General features: G+C 46.9%; 1 protein-coding gene and 1 long non-coding RNA gene across 3 annotated transcripts; both read right to left on the bottom strand.

The window, feature by feature from the left end:
- Nucleotides 1–5,865: 5,865 nt before the first annotated feature.
- Nucleotides 5,866–9,107, bottom strand: LOC116652889. The gene is made up of 2 exons (XR_004306079.1): nt 7,477–9,107; nt 5,866–6,971 (listed from the first exon to the last, which is right to left on the bottom strand). It is a non-coding gene; the product is annotated as an uncharacterized LOC116652889 (long non-coding RNA).
- Nucleotides 9,108–10,747: 1,640 nt separating this feature from the next.
- Nucleotides 10,748–19,558, bottom strand: IRX4 (iroquois homeobox 4). 2 transcript variants are annotated; one of them, XM_015854288.2, is made up of 6 exons: nt 18,487–19,558; nt 14,280–14,438; nt 13,187–13,438; nt 12,984–13,090; nt 12,179–12,501; nt 10,748–11,999 (listed from the first exon to the last, which is right to left on the bottom strand). In XM_015854288.2, exons 2-6 carry the CDS (start codon nt 14,322–14,324, stop codon nt 11,266–11,268), a joined length of 1,461 nt encoding a protein of 486 aa, XP_015709774.1. In that variant the 5' UTR covers nt 14,325–14,438; nt 18,487–19,558; the 3' UTR covers nt 10,748–11,265. The 2 variants fall into 2 exon arrangements, with proteins under 2 accessions (XP_015709774.1, XP_015709776.1); XM_015854290.2 differs by having other exon boundaries at nt 14,280–14,345.
- Nucleotides 19,559–24,617: the final 5,059 nt, after the last annotated feature.

Raw genomic sequence — 24,617 nt, 5'->3', positions numbered from 1 at the left:
AGAGCAAAACAGACAGCAAATAGCTGGTGAAGAGAAAAGCCCCCAAAATTACTTGCCTAAATTCACAGGAAGATCCTGACTGGAATCCATTTAACCTGTAATGAATACTAGAAGCTTTGTGCTGCACAATGAAAAAGCTGAAGTTTTAAGCATAAGAGTATAAATTCAGTCAATAAACCACACACTTTGGATTAGGATGAGATACATCATCGTTTCAGTAACTGAAAAGCAGCCTGAGTTTTTCAGAATACTTAAAATCAGGTAATTCCTTTGACTTCAATGGGTTAGGGTGAAAATATACGATTCGTTAATCTGTTGTCTATGACTATAATCAAACCATTTGCAGATAATGACAGGAAAATATAGGCTGTCCTATATTTCCTTTGCCTGCTACATTTTCCTGATTGAAGTGCTCTCTACTTTCTCTTAAAACTCCGAAGCTTTAGAAATGGTTTTTGACTTTGCTCATGTTTATAAAGGTAGGGGCATCCAGACAAAGGGGTGGGGTGAAGCTGATTTATGTGGTCAGCCACACATAACACAAGATGCAGCTCTGCATTAAGAGACAAACCATAGTTTGACATTTGTTTGTGTAAATGATATGATGAGTAATTATGAAAAATGATCTAATTTGGGAGAATTACAATCAGGTCATGTACATTATGGGGAAAATAACTAAATTAATTATGTACGGTGTGTAACTGTCAAATACCGACAACGTATGTAATACAAAGTCAACAATATCTAAGTATCTAGCTAATCTCTGTGAAGTCTGAATTTCTTTGGATACCCATCTTCCTTGGGTGTCACAAACTGCTGTGCTCCAGCTTATCAAGCTGTACTTATGAAGTTATGGGCTTGGTTCAAAGAGATTTGTTGATGGGGATTACTGTTCTCTAGAATTGAGAAAGTAGTGTGACTACTCATGGCAGCACCACTGTGGGGGTTTGTTCTTGTGGGGCTCGGCAAAACTACTAGGAAACCCATGGGCAGTTACTGAGCACACAGTTTTGGAAATCAAACTGCTGACAAATAGACTAACAGTGAATCACTCGTGAGTATGAAAATGAGTAAATTGCCCTTAAGAATTTCAGTTGCAGCTTTGCATTACCAATCCCATAAGTACTACTGACATTATGGAAAGCCCACTGTAAAAATCTAATTATTGCTTTTCTGTGAAAATGATGAGTTTTTAATAGTTTCTTAATTACATTATAATTAAAATATCTGAACCTTCTTTAGTGTAAATACACTCTGTCCTAGAGGCATAAAAAACATCACGACATTTGAATCATGCTAATTATTAGAATATGAGCAGTAAAGAATGAAAGATTACCAGAAATGGCAACATAAAGGCCCATTTGCTCTTTTATTTTTTTTATATACTGGGTGAAAACAGAAAAAGAAAGCAAAGCCACCAGCTTTAAAATAGTAAAGCTCCAACTTGTAGTTGAAGGATCCAGTGTCTTTGCCTTAGGCAGCAAAGTGACTATTGGTGACTGAATTAAATTTGTATCTCAGTTACAATTTTGGGAGCTGCTGATTGAAAAGTATTTTTTTAATACACAATGCTAAGTGTAGAAGTAGGAATTTTCACTCTAATTCTGTTTTCAAGACCAATATGCAGAAAATGTTCACATACCTCATATTTATTTTAATATGAAAAGCACACATTTCATGCAAAATAGGGAAAAAAGATTAGAAGAAATACAAACCCATTTCAGCATGAACTGACTATCCACAACAGTCTCACCGGGGACCTCTGTTCTTACAGTCAATAACCATGTATTTCCTTCCACTGAGTTTTCCTTTACGACTACCTTAAGAGAATTCTTGCCATATGTCATTTGAATCCTTTCGGGACTTCGAAAGAAGACGAGAAAACTACTTAAGGAAGTTTTGTAAATGTATGTGTCTGTCCATATGTATTAAAGTATACAGATAGTTTTTGTCCTATGTCACATTTAGATTTATTAAAAATAAATGAAAAGCACTGAATTTTATCATAGCTGAAATGTGCAGCTTAACTAGTTGTTAGTTGCTTAGTTTTTGATGATGTTTGTCCACAAGGGGATGAGCTCATTTATTTACACTAAAAGAATGAGAAAAAAACCTGACGCTTTGGTACATCCAGCAGATACAATTTTACTTGTATTTTCAAAGATAAGTGCATATCTATAACTAGTGTTTGGGGGTTTTATGCTTTGTTTTGTTTTGTTTGCCTAATTTAATCAATATGAATAGTTGTGGTAATGAAAAAAATTGACATTACCAGAACTGCATTAGGTTCTAGAAAGTACTGTGAGTAATTAATCATGCAGCTTTCCCACAGTGCTAACTCTACCTCTCACTCCTGCCACATGCTTGGTCAAGTTTTGTGATATGTATTTGATCAGTGCTTCTGTCAGTTGCAGGAGTTCCTTAAAAGTGTGGGTGTTGGTTATGGGAACACTGTTTACTTTCCTAAAGTAAGGAGGCTGTGGCAGGGTAAAATGCTAAAGAGACTGGATGTTTTGTGAAATGAAATGAAGCCATTTATGGAATCAAGAGGAAAATTTGTGCCTGAACTTGAAGATGAAAATTGGCTTAAAGATTTTGCATTCTTGGTGGATTTGATTGCTTATTTAAATGAGTTAGACACACATCTTCAAGGTAAAAATCAAGTAATTTTTGCTATGTTTTAACCTACCTGTACATTAGTTTCACAAAACTAAGGCCAAATATTTTATCTTTTTTGTTGTCCAATTTTGTTTATTTTTTAATAAGAAAATATTAAAAAATAAAGAAGTTTTTGTTACTTATACAGATTAACTACATTATACATGTTGGAATTTGGACCATTCCTCTTCACTCAATGCAGATCAGGCAAGCCAAAAGGTCAGACACCCATGGTTTAAGAGAAGGCAGCATCTGTGATCTTTACTTCTTCTGCAAAAAAACAGAACCAAGGTCTGATGACCAGGAGCAACACGGAGGGAAAATCAGCGTCTAAGAGGAACAGAATACTGAGCTTCTGGAATTTTTAAGCAAATTTCATGGAGAGGCAGTTTGCATAATTGCCAATTGCTTTAATCAGAAAATTCAGGTTTTTAATTAAAAACAAAAACAAACCAAAAAATACACCAAGCCTGAGTCTGAATTTAGTGCTATGTCTAAACAAGGTTATCATTTTTTAACACGATGGGTGACATATCCTTGAAAGGACCTCACAAGGGAACAAAGAAGGGAAGGGGTGCCCTACCCCAATCTAAACAAAGGTTTTCCACAATATTATATATTTAAGAGATGTAAAAGACCTACTTAATCATAGAATCATAGAATGGCCTGGGTTGAAAAGACCACAGTGATAACCCAGTTTTAGCCCCCTGCTATGTACAGGGTCACCAACCAACAGACCAGGCTGCCCAGAGCCATATCCAGCCTGGCCTTGAATGCCTTCAGGGATGGGGCATCCACAGCCTCCTTGGACAATCTGTTCTGGTGCATCACCACCCTCTGTGTGAAAAACTTCTGCCTAATACCTAACCCAAACCTCCCCTGTCTCAGTTTAAAACCATTCCCCCTTGTTCTATCACTATACACTCTCATAAACCGCCTTTCCCCCTCCTGTTCATATGCTCCCTTCCCGTGATTCTTAATCACATAAGAGTGTAGCAGTAGCAGACAGTAAAATGTGCATCAGATATAGCTTTAAATTGATGGCAGCAAAATGGGCAGCTTCTCAGAGAACTGCCTAGCCTTTAATTCAAACCCCCAAAACATATGGAAGCCTGTCATTGCTGAAGCTGTTAGAAAATGTGTTACTGATTAAGAGTATATATTGTCTCTGGCAGAGTTCAGTGACTAAACAATTCTGTTTCTTAAATTATTGCTGTAATAGGTTACTGAAGAAAAAAAAAAAAAAAGAAAGAAAAAAAGAAAAAAAAGATTTGGTAATACTAGACTCACGAATATTCCATTTTTATCCCACTCTTGAAAGTGGATTCACTCTCCTCCAGCTTTGAAGGAGGAGATATCCTTCGTTTGAAGCTGAATGCAGTAATTGTGGCCACACATCCTTTTTTGGCTCAGGAAATCTCACTGGTGAAAGCCGTGCCAAAGCCTGCCTTTAACACGACATAAACTGACTGAGTTTGGTAACATATGCAAAGTCAGGACCTTATCCTTTTCCAGATCACAAACAATTAATATATGACTTCCTTCTGGCAATGCATTAATCAGGATAAGTCACAATGAAGGCTGAGAACCCTGTCTCCTTACATCTTGGTGCCTGAAGAATTTATAGTAGTTAAAAAAGCAACAAAATGAAAATGAAAATAAAATGCTTTATTACATCCTCTTCTTAACATTGTCCTGTTGGTAGTTATTTTTCTACCAGTCAGCAACATCTGTGACTGCAGTCATCAGGTCCTTATAATAATATTTCCCAACACATTCTCCTGGTCATCTAAAGTCCCAGCTGCTTAAAAGCACCAACCCATGGGGCATAGCAGATAAAAAGAGGTGTGCCTAAAAGAGCCATCTCTCTGCACCCATCTTCGTAGCAGTCCTTCATTTTATTTGAATGACTTATGGCAATGTTTTATGTTGTGAAATGAGTAGAACGGAGGTGTTGTGACCATTCCCAGGCTACCTTTCTATCGCACAGTTGATTCAATTGCCAATCTCAGCCCAGTAATGACAATGCCTCCAGTCTACAACAGTAGATGTGAGCTTGTGTTTGTGGTTCTTGGTTTTAGTAAAGGATTTTTCTTCTTTCATGACTTTTCTTTCTCTTTCATTTTATTTGGAAAATAAACAATTCAGACAAAGAAAGAGCAAAGATTCATACATAGCAAGGCAGCAGCTGTATCTGGAAGCTTTCTACTGACTAGCCTGTGTGGCAGGAGACAGGAAAACAGCAAATGTCCTTTCCTTCACAGATCTCCCAACCAACAGATGTCTTGCATTCCTCCACATGAAAAAAGATGAAAGCTAAACTGTTCTTGATGTTTATCTCTCCTGTGCTAGCATGAGAGAAGAAAGTCTTAGTGGTAATGTGTGAAAGTAAGCCCAGCAGTAAGTCTGGGAATCCAGCTTCTGATCTCTACATTAGTTGATTCCTCTTACTTCAATTTAATACAGAAGTAACATAACTTGAACCGGCCTACGTCAGTGAGGCACTCCATTTGTGGGCCTAAAATCCTTAACTGAAAACAGTTAAACAGCATGAGATTCCTTCAAGTGCATTGTGATTGCTGCAAAGCCCCAGGTTTACATGCAAGAAATGTGTCAACAGGGGTTTTACTCCAGTCAGCTTGATGCACAGGGATCTTTCCTGCTGTCTGGTAAGGTCACACAAGGTCAGTTAGAAGATGATGGTATGTTCAGAATGAGGGCAACTGAAGGCATGAAACTTCAGAATTAAAATGTTGTGTTCACATTGCTGCCAACAACTAAAGTCATCAGGGCTGGCTTAGATTATATCACTGTCACATTCAGTATTCTTGTTTGTGTTCTGTAACCAAACCAGTACAGAAGGAAAAACATTATGCCATGGCTTGTATATCCTATGCAAGGGCTTTGGTCATCTTTCCCATTTCCAGGGAAGAAAAAGAATCCTAGTAACAAAGGACTCCCTAGAACCCCTTTTATACACTTCATATATTTTTCCCTAGTGGAAGCAGTAATACAATCAGCTTTGTTGACTGGTTGAGCACCTTCAGACTGAGGGCAACAGAACTTACTAGGAATAACTTAGCAGAATATTACAAGTATTTGACTTTCAGTGTCAGGATATACCACGACACAGGACAAAGCTTGAAAAGACCCACCTGCTTTTGACATAGCAGATCTGAAGCCATAAGAAGAGAGCCTGAGCACTGATTCGAATTTTCAGCTTTATTTTCCAGCAAGTGTTTTGTGTTCACAAGTATTAATGCTGTTTCACAATAGAATACATATAGGAAATTGTTTTAAATTATTTTTTGGCTTTTAACATTCCATAGATATCAAATGAATTAAAGGAACAATGTTGTAGATAAGTGTTTTCTCAGTCCCATTTGATCGCCATTGTCACCTTTGGCAGGATTTCAGAAACAAATTTTGAGGTGTTCTTTGAGAAAAGACCTGATTATGATCCTATGGAAACAAGTGACAAAATGCCAACTGCAACAAAAATACCTTCAGTTCAAAATGTAAACTATCACATGCTTATATGGAGAAAGAAAATAAAGATAAGACTGAGAAGAGAAAGGATTTTTACACTCACATTTGTATCCAGACAAACCAATAAGAAAAAAAATATTTTTCACATATTCATGTTAGAGGAAAAAGGGAGAACATAAAGAGAATAATTTCCTTCAAGACATTTCTTTCCTTCTTTTTCATGCTCTCCTTAAACTAGAATGGACAGAAAATAGCTCTTGAGTAGGCGAGGTGCAGCACTTATGCTCAGACTCTGTTCCACACTGTGGAAAGAATATCAGTGGGACTTGCTATCATATGTACACTCACTCCAACTTGCATGGAGGCTTCCTCCTTTCTTCCATGTCCATTTCTCAATAGGATGGGGGGACACAGGGAACCAATTTTCATCTTTTGCTTTTGAAATGCTTCCATGTTTCCTTTCACTTTTTCAGGGTATGTTGAATGTATCTTCAGGTTCTTGACCAAGCGAAGACTTTGATGGATAGTTACACAGTATGGGAGACTGACTTCCTGGGTATTAAAACACTCTCTGACCTATGTAGTGCATGTGTGTATTAAAACTGCTTTTTGGAGGACCAGAAGCCTGGAATTATTTTCTGCAGTGATGCAACTTGACAAGGAGTATGACTGGAACCCTTTTCACAAGTCCTAAGCACTTCTCAGCCTCTTTGACATTAAATATGAGTTAAAACATCCTCACACATAGGAGGAATTGATACCATATGTCACACTTCTAGGATCTGTGATGTGCCATGAGCATGTCCACGAAAAACAGCTTCCTCCTGAAGATGAAGCACAAGAATTACACTTCTTATCAAGCAAATGAAAACATGTAATTTTGTCATTAGCGTTCCTTATTCTTTCATTTTTCCTATGCAAAGGTACATGCAAAAATCTCAAGAGACGGAGGACCCAGATTCAAGCTCGACTGAGCCAATTTTAACTCCGTCTAAGGGAGGGCCTAAACACGCTGGCCAAAACTGAGTGGTATTTGATCCTATTTCTCCCCATTCAGCTACAAATCAAACTCGCGGAAACAGTTTCTGATCCTTTACAAAATCTATGGCTTATGGTACTTTCTTGCATTTTCCAGTTTTTCTGCGTGAAATGCTACAGTGTGAGCATTACCTCTTTTCTTGGCATTTAACTGCATACACTCTCTCACACATATTATTTGAAGGTCAGATTTAAATGGAAAAGGTAAATGTATATCAAAAAGACTGTAGTAAGTCAGAGTTTCCTTCCAACCCATTATATCATTAAAATATATAATGTATGAGCTCTTACCAAGGCTCTTCTTGAACGCTTCTTGAACGCTTCTCTTTGTGTGGCTGATGGGAAGTATCACTGGGTTCTGTGATGATGACCTGGTCACATCGTTTTAATAGTGCAAAGTGAATTAGGAATGAAAAGTGCTCCTAAACATTAACGGATAAAGGATGTAATGTTTTAGTTGTCTTTTAATTAGACATCTATAAATAAGATGGCCATTGCAAGGTGCTCTATAATCAGATTAACAAAGCACCAACCTTTCCCTAAATTAACACTTACAATTGCTAATTGCTACTCCTTTGTTGTTGTTGTTGTTGTTGTTATTTAAGGAAAGGGCAGCATGCCCCATTGCAATTTTGCATGCACGCCTGGGGAAAAAAGTAGATGACATAAATCGCATGCATAATCTCAGGAGACAATCATTTTAAATCTTAATTGGCTGCCTTTTAAATATCATTTAAGGTCTCATTTTTCCTGCCTCTCTCACTCTAGTTAAGAAGGTGTTGTGTCAAAGTCTATTACCTTGCTGGACGTCTCGCCTCTAAGTTTTTTTTTTAATAAAAAAAATAGAACCATCAGCAGAGGTTTGAGAGGTCGATAAAGCTTTTAGATTTGGAGATGTTTTCAGGGAGCCCATTTCCTGCGGCTAAGAGTTGTTAATGGAGCTTAAGGAATTATCTTATGACTCGGGCTGGGAGAGCCGTATATTTCTTCGCTCCTGTTCCCTTGTCGAGGCTGAATATGCTGCTGTCAAACTCGCTTAATGAAAAGTAACGCGTCGCTGATTACAGTTTTATTTGGGCTCTATGTAAAAAGCACTGTTAATTTAGCATCCCCTCCTTTGTGTGTTTGAATTTGCCATGGCTGAATGATTTAGAGTCTCTCAGTTTCAAGCCGTTTCTCTATGATTTTTTTTTTCCGCTTCTCTCTCTCGCTCAGCCTGCCTTTTTATTCCTGCTTTGTGCAACCGCTTGAGCAGCGTGTATTTCCCTTTCAGCCCCGCAGCCTCGTCTAAAGCCCTGATTTTCGACTTGTGCCATTGAGTCAAAGGGCAAAATTAATTTCTCACACTCTTTTGTTGAGACTTTTAAAAACCTTCTTGAAAGAGCATTGCATTTGACTGTTGATCTATAGGTAAACTTCGTGTGCCGAAGTGAGATACTGCGTTCCTTCCCCTATCACTCCCGCAGTCTCCTCTCACGCAGGCAACATTTTGGCGTGAGCGTGGGTGCCACGCACACGTCCACCTACATTACTGAATAGGCAGCCAGTCCCGTTGGTCAGAGGGATCTGGACATGTTATGTAACAAGCGTAAACTTACTCAAACTTGCTCTGTAACGACAATGATAAGGAAGAGATGAAAGTCTGGTCCGATTCTCTCTCTCTGCTTGACATATTTCCGCATGCCTGTGCGTTGCCTACGGTTTCATCACCTTCATCTTAAGGGAGGAGCTGCCCCCCAGACCACGGCCTGACCAAACTCTGCTGACCACGCCGACTCCTCTCCGCAGCGATTTACGACCCTCCCGCCAGCTGCCCGGTGCGCAGCCCGGCAGCTCTTCGGGACTTGCTGAAAGCCACCGGGAAAGCCGGTGCCACCCCGTCCGGTGTTCGCATGAACGCAAACCTTCCGGCTTTTCACCTCTGTAACATCACTCCCTTCCCCCCCACCCCTCGCTGCACTCAGCCTTTCCCCCCAGTCCCGCCGGCCGCCACCAATGGCTCGAGGGCAGCTTGGCCGTTCGCCTTTCCTCCCTTCCCTCCTTCATCCCCACCTCCTTTAGTTGGGCTGAAAATAATTTGCTTTGTCTAAAGGGTTTCAGAGGCAAAGCTCGCCGGCCGCCCCGGCTGCATTAAAATTCCTGCCGGCCCAGCCTTTAGCTGAGATCGCGGCTCCCCGGAGACTCCACTTTCGCTATTACTGTCAAGTACCCTTGACTCTTTATTTTTGCCCTTTTATCTATTACAACTAATTCGAGTTCTTTTGCCCTTTTCAGTTTAAGACGTGGCTTTCTGTAAAGCCTCCCCCTGCCACCGAGCTCTCCGGGTGCAGAGCCTTTAGAAATTGAGGGGTTTACTGTCAAAATGAAAATTTCACTTCAAATTATCTTGGCTGATGCACGTTTTCCAGGCCGGGGGCTCCTGTCTGAGCCTTTTGACAGCCAGATCAGCAGAGGGGTTCAGTGATCTCGATAATATCATCCAAGAGAGCGAAAGTCAATACAATGACAGGGAATATGACTGGATACAATCCAATTACGGCTGCTCGCAGAGAGGGGAAGGGCTTGATCTGATCTCCGCACCCGGATTCCTGTATTCAGTCCTTGCACTAACAGGTCTCGCTAGAAACTTTGAGGGCTGGAGGATGTTCTGTTTCGGCTGGGTGCCGCCTCGGCCGCATTTATCGTCGCCTTTAATATATACTTGTATATCCCCCGGGCTGCATTCCCGTTTAGCTATTTATTTCGGGCGGGAGGGGGTGGGCGAGGACAGAAGGGCTCTTCAGCTTGTTCGGTGTCACCTCGGTCCTTCAGGCTCTTTCACTCTCCCCCCGTAACGCCGAGAGCGACAGCCCGGGGGTCTGGGCCCCGGTGTAGGCAAGTCGGGGGCTGCCACTGGCTGGTAGCTTCTTTCCGGCAGTTCTCCCTCTCTCCCGGTACGAGGGTCGGGAAAAGTTTGCTCCAATTTAGGGGAAGAGTAAGGGAAATCTTTTAAACGGCTGTTATCTAAATGGTAAATTGGCTGCGAGTGCTCCTGAATCACACATCGAGAGCGCTTTCTCTCTCTCTCTCTCTCTTTTTGTTGGCTGCACTCTATTTAATGTCAAAACGGTAAAGCATCTGTCCTGAAGTGCTGAAATATTCATGGAGGATCAGCGATTCTCCATACTGGCAGAAGAGCTGGAAAGCTAAAACGGTTGTTTAAAAGATCAAATTTTCCACGTGAATCAATCGCTCCGTGCACCGTGGAGGAGGAAGAGACGCCGCGGCATAGCCGGGCCGTTTCGGGGGAACCCCTGCCCGCTGATGGAGTGACCGATGGGCTCGGGCTGCTGCGCCCCGGCCGGCAGCACCGCGACACCGGCGGCCCAGGAGGCGCCTCTCGCCCCTTTTGCGGCGCGGGCGACGTTTATCCCGGTACTGAGGCCGGGTGACCACCCCGGCAGAGGGCTGGGGGCTCCGTTGTCGGGCGCTGTGGGCAGCGTCTTGCCAGTCTTCCGAGCGAGCAGGGAGTTTTGAAACCTGAAACATGTTTACACGATGCAAAACGCCAGCACGCGTGGTACCTCTGAAACAGACAATTTATTGGAGTGAACATACCCTTTAACATATTTTTTTTTTTTTGTCAAGATAAATTTGTGCAGTAGGTGTAAACTTAGTGGAAGTGCTGTTTGTGAATTATATGCTAACAAGGAAATCAGGAGGAAAAACTCTCGAAAAGTCTTTATAACTAATGTCTGCATGCCTTAAATTAAAACTGAATTAAAATTTCTCGTCTGTAAACTTTCGGATGTAAACTTTGTTAAGTAGGTCTACGCTATAGTACGTGCTTTGGGACATGGAATTAAATAACTCTCACGACACTGATCCCTTTAAAGTCGCAGCCAGGAGAAAGTAATTCTTCAGAACAGCAGTGTCTGTCTGTTGAGCTGAGCGAACTGAACGTTAAATCCTCGTTTCGGTTGTTAGAAAAAAAAAATATAATAATAAAGGAAAAAGTTTTATATTTCAACTCTCGCGAGTTTCTTTTCAGTGTACACGACTCTTCCAGCGCGGGGAAGTTCTTTGCCCCTCGGGGGGCCGTTAGGAGCAAAACATTTTGCTCCCTGCTTTGGGAAAGGCGAGAAACTCTTTGCTCGAGTCCTGGTGGGCCAGGTTGGCCAGCTGCCCCTTAAGCACGTTGGCACCATTGCCCACCGAGCGTCCCAAGGCGCCCGTTTCCAGAATGGCTCCTTTGGTGGTGGCCCAGGACACCGTGGTGTTGCTCAAGGCTTGGTTCAAAGTACTGTGCCTGAACAGCGGGTCGTGAAACACCCCGTCCACCCAGTTCCTGAGGTTAGTGACCGGCGAATCCTGATGCCGGTCCATGACGTTAACCGGGGCGGAGACGGCGGCGGCGGCCGATCCCCCCGGCCGCTTCAGCATGCAGGAGGGGTACTCGGCCTGGTTGAGGGAGGTGGCGGTGTGAGCCAGGGACCAGATGCGGGGCTTGGCCTCCAGCAGCGGCTGGCCCTGCGGGAAGCACAGCTTGGCCTCGCAGCCGCGCGGCCGAGCTCCGAGCAGGGTCGCCTCGCACTCCTCCGCCGCCGGCTTCAGGCAGCCGCGGGCCCGGAGCTCCACCGCCTCCTCCTCCTCGTCCTCGGCGGCGGCGGCGGGGGGCTCGGTGGAGCGGGGCGGGGGGCCGCCGCCCGGCAGCGGGTGAGGATGCGGGTGCGGGAAGGGCCGCCTCATCTCGCACTCGGAGCTCTCCGACTCGGCGGCGTCCAAATCCTCCAGGTCGCTGAGCTCTAGCTCCTTCTCCTCCTTGCCCGTGGGCTCTGCGGGTGGGGGCGGGGGAGGGGACGGCAAAAACAAGACACACTGTCACGGGCGGCCGCGCTGCCCCCGGGCGCCCCGACAGCGAGGCCCGAGGCCGCGGGGGCGCGGCCCCCCAAGGGAAAGCCGGCGGCCGAGCCCCCGCGGCCGAGCCGCTAAGTGCCCGCTCCTAGCAGGGTACCCTCGGCCTTCTCGCTCTTCATGGCGTCTTCCTGCGAGCATTCCTCCTCCTCCTCCTCCTCCTCTTCGTAGGGCCGCTTCTCGTCTGAGCACTTGTTCCGAGGCGGCCAGGTCATCTTGTTCTCCTTCTTGAGCCGCCGCCGCGCGTTGGCGAACCAGGTGGAGACCTGGGTGAGGGTCATCTTGGTGATGATGGCCAGCATGATCTTCTCGCCCTTGGTGGGGTAGGGGTTCTTGCGGTGCTCCTGCAGCCAGGCCTTCAGCGTGCTCGTGGTCTCCCGGGTGGCATTCTTCCGCCTCGTGCCGCCGTCCATCGCCCCGTACCTGCGAGCACAGCGTCACGTTGGATCCCCGGGCCCGGCCCGATGGGGCGGGCAGGGAGTGGGCACCCGGTACGGACGGCTCCATCCCAGAGGCTGAGAAAAGGTGAGGATGCCTGCGGAGCTTATGGGGGAAGTAGGGCCAACGCCTGCCTTTAATGGCCGTGAAGTCAGCACACGTCTGGGTGACCCCAGGGTGTAACTGGGAATAGAAAACTGGGAATAGAAATCTATTTATTTCCTTTTGCCCCTTTTATTAGCACCACCAACCGCCCCACACACACCACCACCCTTTTGTTCCTGACACTGTAAAAACCCTGACGTGGGAGACATCACAGCTCAATATTTAACGCACACCCTCCAGCAAAGGTCACCACCGCCCGATGGGCCCCGAGGGCCGCGGCGGTGGAAGCATTGGGACGAACAGACGGCCGCCGACGTTCGGCAAAGAGGTCAGCGAGGACCCGTGGTGGGGGGGCCGCTTACCTGTCGTACTGGTACTGGCTGAGGCTGTGCTCGTAGGGGTAGTAAGCAGCCGCAGGGGAGATACCAGCATGCGCAGAGCCTCCGCCGTCCTTCGCCTCCAAAGTGTTCTGCAAGAGACACCCCACCGCCCTCAGCCCCCCGCTCTCGGGCAGTGCCGAGGAGGGAGCGGCGGCCGTTCGCTGCCTGCCCCCCACCCCGCTTACCAGCGAGTAGAAGGCGGGCGCCTCGGTGCCGTAGGTCACGTAGTTCCCGTAGCCCTGGGGGCCGCCGTAGGGGCCGCCGTAGACCCCCAGAGCGGCGGCGGAGTTGAGCTCGTGGCGGGCGGTGGCGAGCAGGCGGCTCTCGTAGACGGGACAATAGACCGGAGTCTGTGCTGGAGCGGCCGGGCCCGACTCGGGCAGCGTGCGGCCGCCGGACTCGCAGCAGGGCGTCAGGGAGTTGGTGCTCATCAGGAACTGCGGGGATAGCGGGCCGGGGGGTGTCAGCGCCCCGTGCTCGGCTTTGGAGTATAAGGTATAAGCTTTGGGGGTGTAAGCTTTGGGGTTACGAAGTCTCAGAGTTGGGGTGTTCTCCCCCCCCGACCTTCCCCCCGAAACTTATTCCCCACTGTTTTGCTTGAGAACGTTCTGCGAGCATAAGTTTAACACATGTCTATATAGAATGATACATCATCCACCAACCGTAAACAAACTCCCCGTGACTGAGTGCATGGAGCCTCCGTAACTCACCGCTCCTTCAACCCAACTTTGAAGTGCGCTCAACCAACAGGGGCTTTACACCGCTTTCTCCTCCTGCAGCACAATGCTGCCCATCTGCGTTACTGCAGCTTCCCCCCCCCCCCCACTCCCCCTCCAGATCACTCATGCATATTTATTCAGACTGCAGATTTGCGGCGGCCACGCACGCATCTGTCATTAACCTGCTGGGTTCGGGTATCCCATTATGTTCCCGCACCTCGGCCCTTGCTACGTTCTCCTTTAATTGGTAAATTCCCTGGGGAATGGAAATAGCACTTCTGTGGGAGAGCAGGTGGGGGTCTCTCCCGCTCCCTTCTCCCCGCCCTCTGCTCTGTATTTCTGCCCCACGCATCGCCATCATCCCTAAGCACCCAAACCCCGTTTTAACGCAAGATGTAAGTTGAGGCTCTGGCAGGCGCTGGGATCAAAGAGCTCCCAGTGAAACCAAGAGTTTCACGCTCCCCCATGCTAGGGAGGGATCGCTGCAGCTCCTGGCCCCGAGAGGAAGAGATCGATAATGAGAGAGGCTCAATGGAGCGCTGGGAGGCAGCAGCCTTACCTGGGGCGCGGAGGAATAGGGGTAGCCGAACTGCGGGTAGGACATGGTCCAGAGGCTCCCGGTGATCTAGAAACAAGGCGAGACGTCTGATCTGCACGCTAGGGCAGCCGTGCTCTGCTCTATTGTACCGACTGATTGGGAACCGCAGCTCCCTAGATGCTTAGAAGACGAAGCAGAAAACCACAGTTTATTTATTTCCATGAAAATGTAAACTTTTCTTTTTACCGAAGTGAGGAAAAGAAAGAAGGAAAGAAAGAAAATAGGATGTGTCAAAACTGTAGCATGTTCCCCTCCTCATCTACAGCACGGAGAGTTGTTACATGGGGGCTCCGGGGCTGGCAAACGGCAGAGATACATATTTTGCACCCACGGGAAAAGAAAGGGGGGCAATGGGGGGAGAATAGAGCAAACACACCGCGTCAGCAGCGTGCTGCTAGGAACGAGCCGAGCCTCTGACGTCACGTAAACCCCATTCACATCAACCGGCCCCGAAGTGTGACACTCAGTGTCCGGAGCCTTTGGACAGAACCACCCGCATCTCTCAGCCCAGCGGGGGCCGAAGTTGAGGGCAGTTCTGTTTTCGGTGTATTTCAGGGCCGGGGAGGGGGGAATGGCGGGTGAGGAAAGAATAGGTTTAATCGGAAGGATAAATGTTGTATCAGCTAAGGTTGGCCCCTACTCTCCTTCCTCACTGAAGGGCTGGGATGCACTTTTAATTAGAAATTAATTAATGAGCAGCTGCTTCTTCCCACCCCACGGTAATAATTAGTCTCAATTACAAACAAGACATATGAAGGGACACACGACTGAGTCTTCATTTAAGATTTAATCAACAGTTAAAATTAGCGCTAGCGCTGCCAATAAAGCCCGTGACATACGGCCCTGCCTTCTTTTTCCAGCCTCTCTTCCCGACGTGTGATTACAGGTAAAAAACCCCGCCAGCGCGTTCCGGGCACCGACTGAAGAGAGGGAATTCTTGCCTTAAAACCCCTCGGAAGCCGTCGGAAAAGCATTCGGCGAAGGGGAGGGGGGTTCGGAGGGAGGGTGCAGAGCAGGGGTGCAAGGAGCGGGTGCAGCCCCAGGAGCCAAGCGCTGCTCCTCTCCAAGCTCAGAGCCAACACCTCTCACCCGAGAGAGGGGAACAGCCGAGGCCCGGAGCCCCCCGCTCCTCCGGTCGTGCCCCGCAGCCCCAGGGGCCGGCTCCGTGCTGCCGCCCCGCGGAGCGGCCCCAACGGAGGCTCCCAGCTGTGGTTGCTGGGCCGGGCCGGGCCGGGCCGAGCGGTGGCTGCCGGAGCGCTGAGAGCTGCAGCGCGGTGTGCAGACTTGCTCAGAGAGATTCCCGGGTTCAGACATGTGAATAGCCCCAGGGTCACACTCTAATTAATGATGATGTTCTCTTCTTCTCCCCAGCTGGAAGACTGCCTCCCAGAAACGAATCTGCCCACACTGACAGCTCGATTGAGGGTGATTGATGACTATCTGGAGACCACAGTACACATAATATAATATCTGCTGCGTAATTGCTTTAATTTACAGATGAAAATAGTACTTCTCGCACGGAGTTAGACTACAGAGCGCGGCTCTTTATGGCGCTTTGGAGTGTTTGCAAATAAAGGCTATCAGATGCAGCACATGCAAATTGCGCTGACAGCTCAGGAGAGTCGAGTGGAGAGCAGCAAGGAAACGGCATTCATAACCGGGTCTGAATTCCGTATTGATTTTGGGGAGGGGGGAGAGAACTCCAATCCTTTCCTCACCTGAGCTGCCAATTTCTCTTTCTCCTTGGGAACAGCAGTAACTTTGCCATTGGGGTTCTGTGACAGAGTCGCTCATTTATTCCTCCCTCAGCCCCAGGACCTAATAGCACTTGCAGTCGGTATTTACAAGCAGCCCCAGCCCATGCGGTGCGCACCTCTCTGGCCGAACTCAGCTCTCTGCTCGCAGCGCTCAGCACCGCTCAGTGCACCCCGGGCTAATGGCGCTGGGGCTCTTCGCTACAACCCCGCAGTCGGACCCCGCGGTGCTGGGGAAGAGAACAGTTGCGCTTATCTCAAGAGTGGCTCATGGTGAAGCACTATAATTAGCCGAGAGCCGGGGAACCGCCTGTAAAAGTGCTCGCAGTTCTCCAGGCTGGAAGTTTGGGAGATGTTCTGTTGTTGGTTGCTTTATGTCCTTTTCCCTTCCCTTTTATTTTTGATACTACCGCGGATGTTAACTGCGCAGCGGCCCGCACGACACTATAGGTTTGATATGTAGATGAGTCTATTAAACTTTAAAACACGAGGTGAAATTCAATATTTATGGCCCTCGTCTATTTATATATCACTGTTGTCTCTCAATGCCCCCGCACCGCGCGAATACTCTGCGCCCATCTTGCACCCAACTTTCCCGTATTAATCACCGTGATTATTTGTCATTTGTCACCGCAGCCGGGCTGCAGGGCCACTTCCAAGCTGTATTCCCTAGAAAGCACTCATTAAAAACCAAAACCCCAAACCAAACCTTCACCGACAAAGCCCCTTCCTATTCAAACACTGAAAGCAGACATTACACCTTCCTACAACTCACCTCTCGCTTCACTCTCAGCCTACAAATAATGTAATAAACGCCTTTTGTTGACGGGAAAAGCAGTCATATTTCATCCGGAATTTTTGGTGCCAGAGCCCCGCAATGATTTAGAATAACCTCTGTGGTCGGTGTGCATAAACAAGGCAGTGTTGTTCTGCCCCGAGGAAAGGCGCTGAATGCGGTGGGCTCTCTCTGTAAGCATTTGGGAAACGCACGTCTGTGCCGTGCAGAGCAAATACTTTCCTGTCAGAGCTCCTTTCCCTTGCACCGGAGTTCAGGGCGCAGCACAAAGTTTGGGAGAGTGAACCCATCGCAATCAGCGGGCAGGCTGGAGGTTTTCCCTCCCAGCGAGGAGCAGAACAGGGATTTGGGAAACAGAACCGAACTGAACGCGTCTTCCGGGCTCTGTGCTTCCTTCTCCGGAACCCCGACCCAGTGCTCATGTGAATTGCATCGTACAAACACGGAACGTGGTGGAAGCGCTGCGGCAGCGAAGCAGGCCGGGGCAGCGCGGTGATGGACGTCCGCAGGGACGCCCGCTGAGGCAGCTCTACGGCCACCGCTCTGCTACATCTGCGCTCCCATCGCCTCCCCGTTCCGAGGGCTTCTGCCACTCCCGCAAACATCTCCCCGACGGAATTTGCTGAAGAAAGAGACTTCGGCAAAGCTCTTTCAGCCTAGTTTGCTTTGTTTTCCCGTTCGGGATTTCAAGCAACTCTGACACCGGCTGTCAAACCCCACGGAGCTCCACGCATTACTAACCCGGAACCCCCGGTAAGGTGTCACTGCAGGGAGTGCGGGGTGCCCGCAGAGCTCCCCGGGGCGGAATGCTCCCGGCGCTGCGGGCCGGACTAGGGCTGTCGGTGCCCTGCACGGCCCCGTGCTAGGGGTCTGGAGCCGAGGTGACAAACAGCAGCTGCCTAAGCGTGTGCCGCTAATTCATTTACGCAATTATAACTACGAGTAAAATAACGATTCGGTAGCTTCAGTCTCTTGGCGAACAATCTCGATTAAGGCCTCATAGGCTCACTTTGCTCTTTTCATCCAGCAACTTTCGGCTCGAAAGGGCTACGGCCAGCCCGCACCCACGGCTCACCCCAAACTTTTCGGGAAGAAAAGCAAAAGACGCGCCCCGGGCGCTGCTGTCTTCCTTCGTACAAAGCTCCGCGGGCCGGGCAGGGGCTGTCCGAGGAGGATCCGCTCGGACCCCGCTCACAGCCAGTCTGTGTTGCGTGGGAGCGCGAAGCCCCGCGCACTCCTGCGTGGAGGGAAAACTTTCCTGCTCGTATAGGTCACATCCTATTCCTTTTAAAGTTTGTCTTAAAAGCCGGAAAGTTTGATTCGGTGCCTTACCTTAGTGCTCGCGGATTGTCATACGCGCACCCCCTTCCCAAGAAATAACACATATGTTAGATTACATTTGCCCCTTTTCCCAGGCGAAGATCACACGGAGCCAAGTGATCCATCACACGGAGTTCCCCTTCCCTCCAGTACTTCGTTCTCAGCCTCCTCGCTGCTGCCGCAGCTCCGAAGGGGGAAAATAACCCCGCCGCCCCCTCCTCCCTGCAGCCGCACACACACGTACACACAACACACGCACGGCAGCATCACCACCAAAACAAGGAGAGAACGTTTTTACCTGCGATCACGCCCGGCTTCGGCTAGCACCTCGCAGTGCCATGGCAGCGCTCCACTCCTCCCGCTCTCTGCGCGGATCGCTGCGCGGAGCCGCCGAGCGCATTTCTCAGCGTGAGGCACCTGACGGCAGCTCTCAGTGCCTCCGCTCCCCCGGCGCCGTCGCCACGTCCCTCACCCCTGTCCTAGTGACGTCCCAGAGCGGCTCCGCTGCTCCGCTGCCGATTAACACTTTCCACGCGCTCGGCTCCCAACTTTTCCTTTTAAAACAGCGGCAGCCGGAGCATCTCGCCTCCTCGCATTATAAACGCCGGCTGAGGCGTGGGGGACACCATAATTAATAGCGGGTTGGTAAAATTAGCGCTGCCACTCCAATCGTTGTCCTCGTCGCCGACAATAATTGCATTGATTCGAGAAGGACACGAATGTCCTCCATTTAACCTAATGATCCGCGGGGTGCACCCGCCGGAAGGCAGCCGGAGCTCTGATTAAGTGCGCGCCCCCATCTCTGCCATTTATCTCCGCGAGTCAGGGCTGCGAGGCGCGCAACTTACGGGCAACTCTGCCTCGCCCGCCGCCTTTGTTTCCCTCCCGTCGGCGGAGGTGGGCTCGGACGCAGGCGCCAGCCGGGCTGTGCCCGCACCTGCCCACCCCCTGCCCGCACTTCCACTCGGAGCACTCGCACCGTGCTCTGCCGGGGCTCCGCTCCCCCCTCCCGCAGCGCCCCGCAGAGCCCCGCAGCCCCGGGGTCGTCCCCTCCCGCCCCGGGGCTGCCTCCGGGGGGGCGATAGCTCCAGGGCCGGAGCTCTCTCTCCCGCTCAGCCCACCCCTCCCCTCCCCCCGTCCGTGCTTCCGACCCGCAGAAGTTCTGCGTGCCCCGCGGCTCCTGTCCCGGCTGCGCGAAGTTTGGAGGAGCGGCCGCTACTTTCTCGCCTTAATTGTTTATGCCGAGCGAAAAGAATCGTATAGAACCGTAGGGATCATAGGGACAAACCGGGATTGGCAGAAGGGGGAGGAGGGATCGATATCATTTGTGTTTAAAGGCATAAGGCTGGTGGACGTCTCAAAAAGACAGAGGAGGAGAGAAGGAGAATGTTCCATCGCACCCAATTAAGCGAAGACAAAGAGGTGTGGGGAGAAAAGCTGGGAGAGGTGGGGTGGAGGTGGGAAGTTCTAGCCGCTGTCTTCTCACCGTAACTACCAAGGCTGAACAATAACATTAATGGGGAACATCTGTACATCGACAGATTTATTCTTGCCAGGGCTCTTTCATGCCCATGTCATTTGCATGGGCCCTTGCTCATAATGTTCGACACACACTGCACCTTGTAGTGAGATGACAGGGTACATCTGCTGAATGCTCAGAGTGGGAAATCTACTTCTCTTTCCCGTTTTCCTCCTCGGGTTGCCCATGCAGCTTCCAAGACAGGGAAACCACATGGAAAGAGAGAACATGCTCCTTCTCCCCATCTGCACACACCAACAGAAAGCCAGTCACCAAGCCTTTGTGTGACCAAACTGGTGGCAGCCCAGGAGGTTCTTGGCCTTGTGTGGGTCTGGGAGATGCCATGGGGCCAGGGCTGCCCTGTGGGTGCTGCCTCCCCTGGGATATCCCTTCCGTGCTCAAGGGCAGAAAGCATCGTTCAAAAAAAAAAAAAAAGTTTCTTCTATTAACACCTACGGGCTGTAACAGCGCATAAATGAATTTTACACAGAACAATGACTTTGGTTGTGTGAGATCGACATTTTTACTATGGCAGCATTGGTTGGAGGAAGAAATGAGCAGACACTGTCTTTTTCAATTTGCTCATGCTGACCTGCACACCTTGGAACTGCCACCCACTGACCCATGCAGCAGAAGGCAGAGTGGCTTTTTGCCTGTCAGGGCATGAGGATGGCTGAGCAGAGTGGAGAAGAGCTCCCAGTGGATGAACATGCAGGTCACCAATAGTGACCCGAAGGACACATCTGCTGAGGGAGCATAGGCCACCAGGAGATCCCAGCAGGTGCCTGCAACCTGAACAAAAGCTTCTGGGAAGCACTCAGAAATTCAAAGTCCAGGGATCATGACTTGAGGGATCATGACTTGAGAGCCATTTGTAGGTTTTGCCTGATGTCGCTTGTGGTGTTGTTACAGATTCTTCTTCCCCCTCCTTTTTTTAATGACCCATAATGCAAAGGTTTCAACCATTTGTCATGTTTAAACTATTAAAAAGTGCTTTTTTTTTTTTTTTTCTTTTTCTTTTTTTCTTCCCTCCATAGTAGGAATTGTGTTGGTCTTGTCTACCCTGAGACCTTTGGCATTATTTCTCATTTCCGTAGCTAGATCCATGCCACCCTGATTCTGAAAAGGCCTTCACTAAATGATAGCAAGTGGTTAAAAACCTTAATTTTCCATGTCATTAGACAAACAGCACTGGTGATAGCACCGTGTACTTCCATTCACAAAGGGAATATCATTTAATTGCCAGTGTCAATTTCTGCAGTACAGTTGCTGTTCTTTGAAGACCTACTTTCTAAGAGATCAGATAGGAAAGAACACCAGCTTGATCTCTTTCTTTTTCTTTTTTTTTGGCCTTTATTTTACTGTTGAGATTATTAAATCACAGCCAATGAAGGAATGTTATACTATTCCTTGTCTTACAGCTCACACGCGCTATCAAAGACTTAGAAACCCATTAGCTTTACTGTGAAAACTCCAAGATAATCTGTATAACTGAAATAATTTCACACACACACAACTACAAGAAAAAAAAATGAAAAAGAAAAAAGAAATAAAAAGTGAATAGAAATTAGAATGCAGTAAATACACGGACAGAAATCAGATTTTCATTGAAACTGTGTTTGTCCTCATCTGGTGTTGTTGCGGTTTAATGCTAACCTCATAGCAGCAAGGTTTATCTGAATATGTAGGGATCCTTGCAGGTACATTTCTTTTCCCTTTCTTGTGTTAAATTGATTATGTGATGTTCAAAAGACTGATATACATTAGAAAACCTTTAGGCATTTCAGCGTAAAGGAGATGGCTTATTAAAAGGAGAGGTTATTACTGTGAACAATGACTTCAGTGCGTAAGTCAGAATGTGGAATGTTTATCTGGCACTGACCTGCATTGATCAGGAGTACACTTTTATACATAAATATATGGCCAAGACAATAAAAGGCATCTTTTACCAGACTTGATCTAGACATCTGTGGGTCTTTTGAATGAATACCCTTACAATTACATTTTTCAACCATTTTCTAAGCAAGAGTTCTGCTGGCAAACCCATGGTTTTGAGAAGGCATTTAATCTGTGCCATGAAAATAATGTTGGTGTGGTTAGAGGAGCACCAAAGCTGCCTCAGAGTACTCTAAATTTGAACATGGAGAGGATTATCTTTTGATGTGAGAGGAGCATCAGCATCATCTCCATTGCTGAACATCTTAGCAGACATTGAAGGAAGAAGGCGCCAAGGGAGTTCTGTATGACCAAGTTCTCTTTCCAACCTTGGGTGAGCAGTGCTGAGCCCCGGGAGAAGTAGGGTAGGAATGGGCTCCTTTCTCCATGCTCAAGAGAACTGGGCTGTGGGTCTGGCCCCAGAGAGCTCTCTGTGTATGGGAAGTGCCATGAGACGATCACCCTGTGCGCAGAAGAGACTGCAGACAAGAACCATGTGCACCTTGGAAAACAATGATGCAATTAAAGCAGTGTTTGTAGCGTGCACTTAGTGTTATCTTTCCATGTGGGATGAGCCATCATTTTTTTCTCCCACTAATTATTTTCATTAGCTGTTTTAACTCTTCCTGAGAGCTCTTAATAACTGCTTCAGAGCAGAATGTGTAAAACTGAAAATTATTTATGGCACCGATTAGAACTACAGAATACTAATATGGGCACTCAGGAATAATTTACCATAGCGGGAAAAGCATTATTTAATTGTTTAATGTAGAGGTTTAATTGTGCTTGCATATAATTATCATGTAAATATCACTGTGATCACTTTAAGAGGTTATTTCTAAGTGTGCCAAAATTCTGAAGCAATCTGAAAAGAATTAATTTTTCTCTTGCCTTCCTTCACAAGTCTCTCAAGTGCATTATATATTTTAACTTAAACCAAAATATAGCCGAAGGCAGACAGGAGTTCCAGCAGTGACCAGTGTAATACTCACTGCTTTTAATTACTGTAACAATAAATCACACAGGAATGTCCTCCAGGAACTAAATGATTTTCTAAAAACATTTGAGAATATTTTTGAAATTCAATTAATTGAAGGCACCAGATAAAAGGTACACATTCTTAATGGCTATAAAATAACCCTAAGGGATGTAACTGAGCTCCAAGCTTAACTTCAAAGTGTGACAGAAATACTTACTGTATTACTTTAAAAGTATTCAGATCAATGAATCAGTTAAAATTACTTATACGTTTACCAACCTTTTCATTTTCTTTCTGAATATGATAGAAAGAATTGCTCTCATTTCCCAGGATACAAAAAGCAGTTGAGACCTGTAAAAGAAATTGTAATTAAAGCCAGCCTTCAGTCAAAATCGGTATTATGAATTTTTGGTTGACACAAGATAAAGGGGCCAGCAAAACATAAAAGTGGCTCGAAAAAACATACGTTTAGACATTTTATACTGAAATTTAACTGGGTTGCGCAAGCAGTTCAGGTTCTGGGATTAAATCCGTCCTTGTTAAAGCCAGTAAGCATTTTTTATTGAATTTAATGGAACTGAATGGAATTGAATTCGTTTCACCCTGGGATGTGTACCAGACCAACTGTCAGATTCTCGGCCAAATCTGTTGTTGTTGCTGCTGATTTTTTCTCCCTTCTTTGGACTAACCATGCTAACTTTAGTGTGTGTCTTTGCAAGGTTCTGAGCAGCTCAGACACCCACACCATGCCTTCAGCATTTCCGAGCAGTGCTCTGAGGTGAGGTAGTACTCAGGAAAATGCTTAGGGAGGTCCCATGCTGTCTTGGCATTTGACCTGCAGCTTACGAGAAGCAAAAGTTGTTTTAAAAGAAAAGTGTTTAAATCATCACTGTTTTCTGGTTTGCTAGGTGATTTTATAAAGCAGCATGATTCAACAGCAGGAACCTGTGAAGAAATATGGGAAGGCTGGAATGTCACTAATAGCCAAGTTTTTCTAGCACAGCTGCACTGTTCTGAGAAACTCTTCTCTCTGTAGTCTGAGCCTACAGCCATGCTCCTAGTTGCACCTGAACCATGAAAGCAGACCACAGGACATAGTCATCAAAACACGGAGATACGGGTTAATTTCTAAACTTTGCATAAAGGCTGGTTATCATAAACATTCAGTGATTGGAAACAATTAAACTGTGTGTATGCTGTTCTCCAGTGCAGGAAGCTTAGAAACAGTTGAAATGGAATTATGCGCACATGTATATCTCTGCACACACACGTGTAGGGAAAGGATGCGGAGAAGTGCCTGTTCTGCATGAAGAGGCTATATCACAGGAGAAAGCTAACAATTCTCTATCAAAGTCTAATTTCTCTATTTCCCAACAGCTACCTAATTTCAGTACTCACTGATAATTTTCTCAATTTAATCAGTAGCAAGTTTGTCTCTGTTTAAAATGTGTTAAGCTGAAATGACAGTAATACTATATAGATAAATGCAAGCTTATTCTTTCCTTTCCTCAATCTTTCAGAATCATAAACATCATAGGAAACTTTGAGCATTCAATATTGATGTTACATCATAAAAAAGTAACATTTTTTTAGGCTCATGCAATAATTCTGCACCTTGAAGGTGAGAGGTGTAAGGATCACGGGGCAGCAGAAGAACCACAGTAGGCTACAGATGTAAAAATGCACTCAGTGAGAATATGTGTATTAAGTGATAGCTATTTTAAAAATGAACAGAATAAAATCTATTACATGCTAAAGATTTAAGATATGTCAAAGAACTGCATTGGAGAAAGTCAACAGTCTAAAGTAGACACTTTTAAACTGAGACTGTGAACTGTAGAAGACAGTTTGATGGGTTTATTTTGGAGAAATGCCCATAGTGTTCAGAACAGACTCAGACCTACCAAATCATCACCTTTGACCTGCAGTCAGATTCAAGTCAATTTGGTATTCTTCTCCTCTCCTCTCCTCTCCTCTCCTCTCCTCTCCTCTCCTC

Source organism: Coturnix japonica, chromosome 2, assembly GCF_001577835.2.
Source record: "Coturnix japonica isolate 7356 chromosome 2, Coturnix japonica 2.1, whole genome shotgun sequence".
In the NCBI taxonomy this organism is placed as follows: Eukaryota; Metazoa; Chordata; class Aves; order Galliformes; family Phasianidae; genus Coturnix; species Coturnix japonica.
This window is presented reverse-complemented; position numbering and strand designations above follow the sequence as displayed.

Coding starts and splice junctions, on each gene's coding strand:
- IRX4 (XM_015854288.2), bottom strand. CDS start 14,324: ATGTCCTACCCGCAGTTCGGCTACCCCTATTCCTCCGCGCCCCAG. Junction 13,091..13,186: donor CGCCCGCCTTCTACTCGCTG/GTAAGCGGGGTG, acceptor TGTCTCTTGCAG/AACACTTTGGAGGCGAAGGA. Junction 12,000..12,178: donor GAAGAGCGAGAAGGCCGAGG/GTACCCTGCTAG, acceptor CCCCACCCGCAG/AGCCCACGGGCAAGGAGGAG.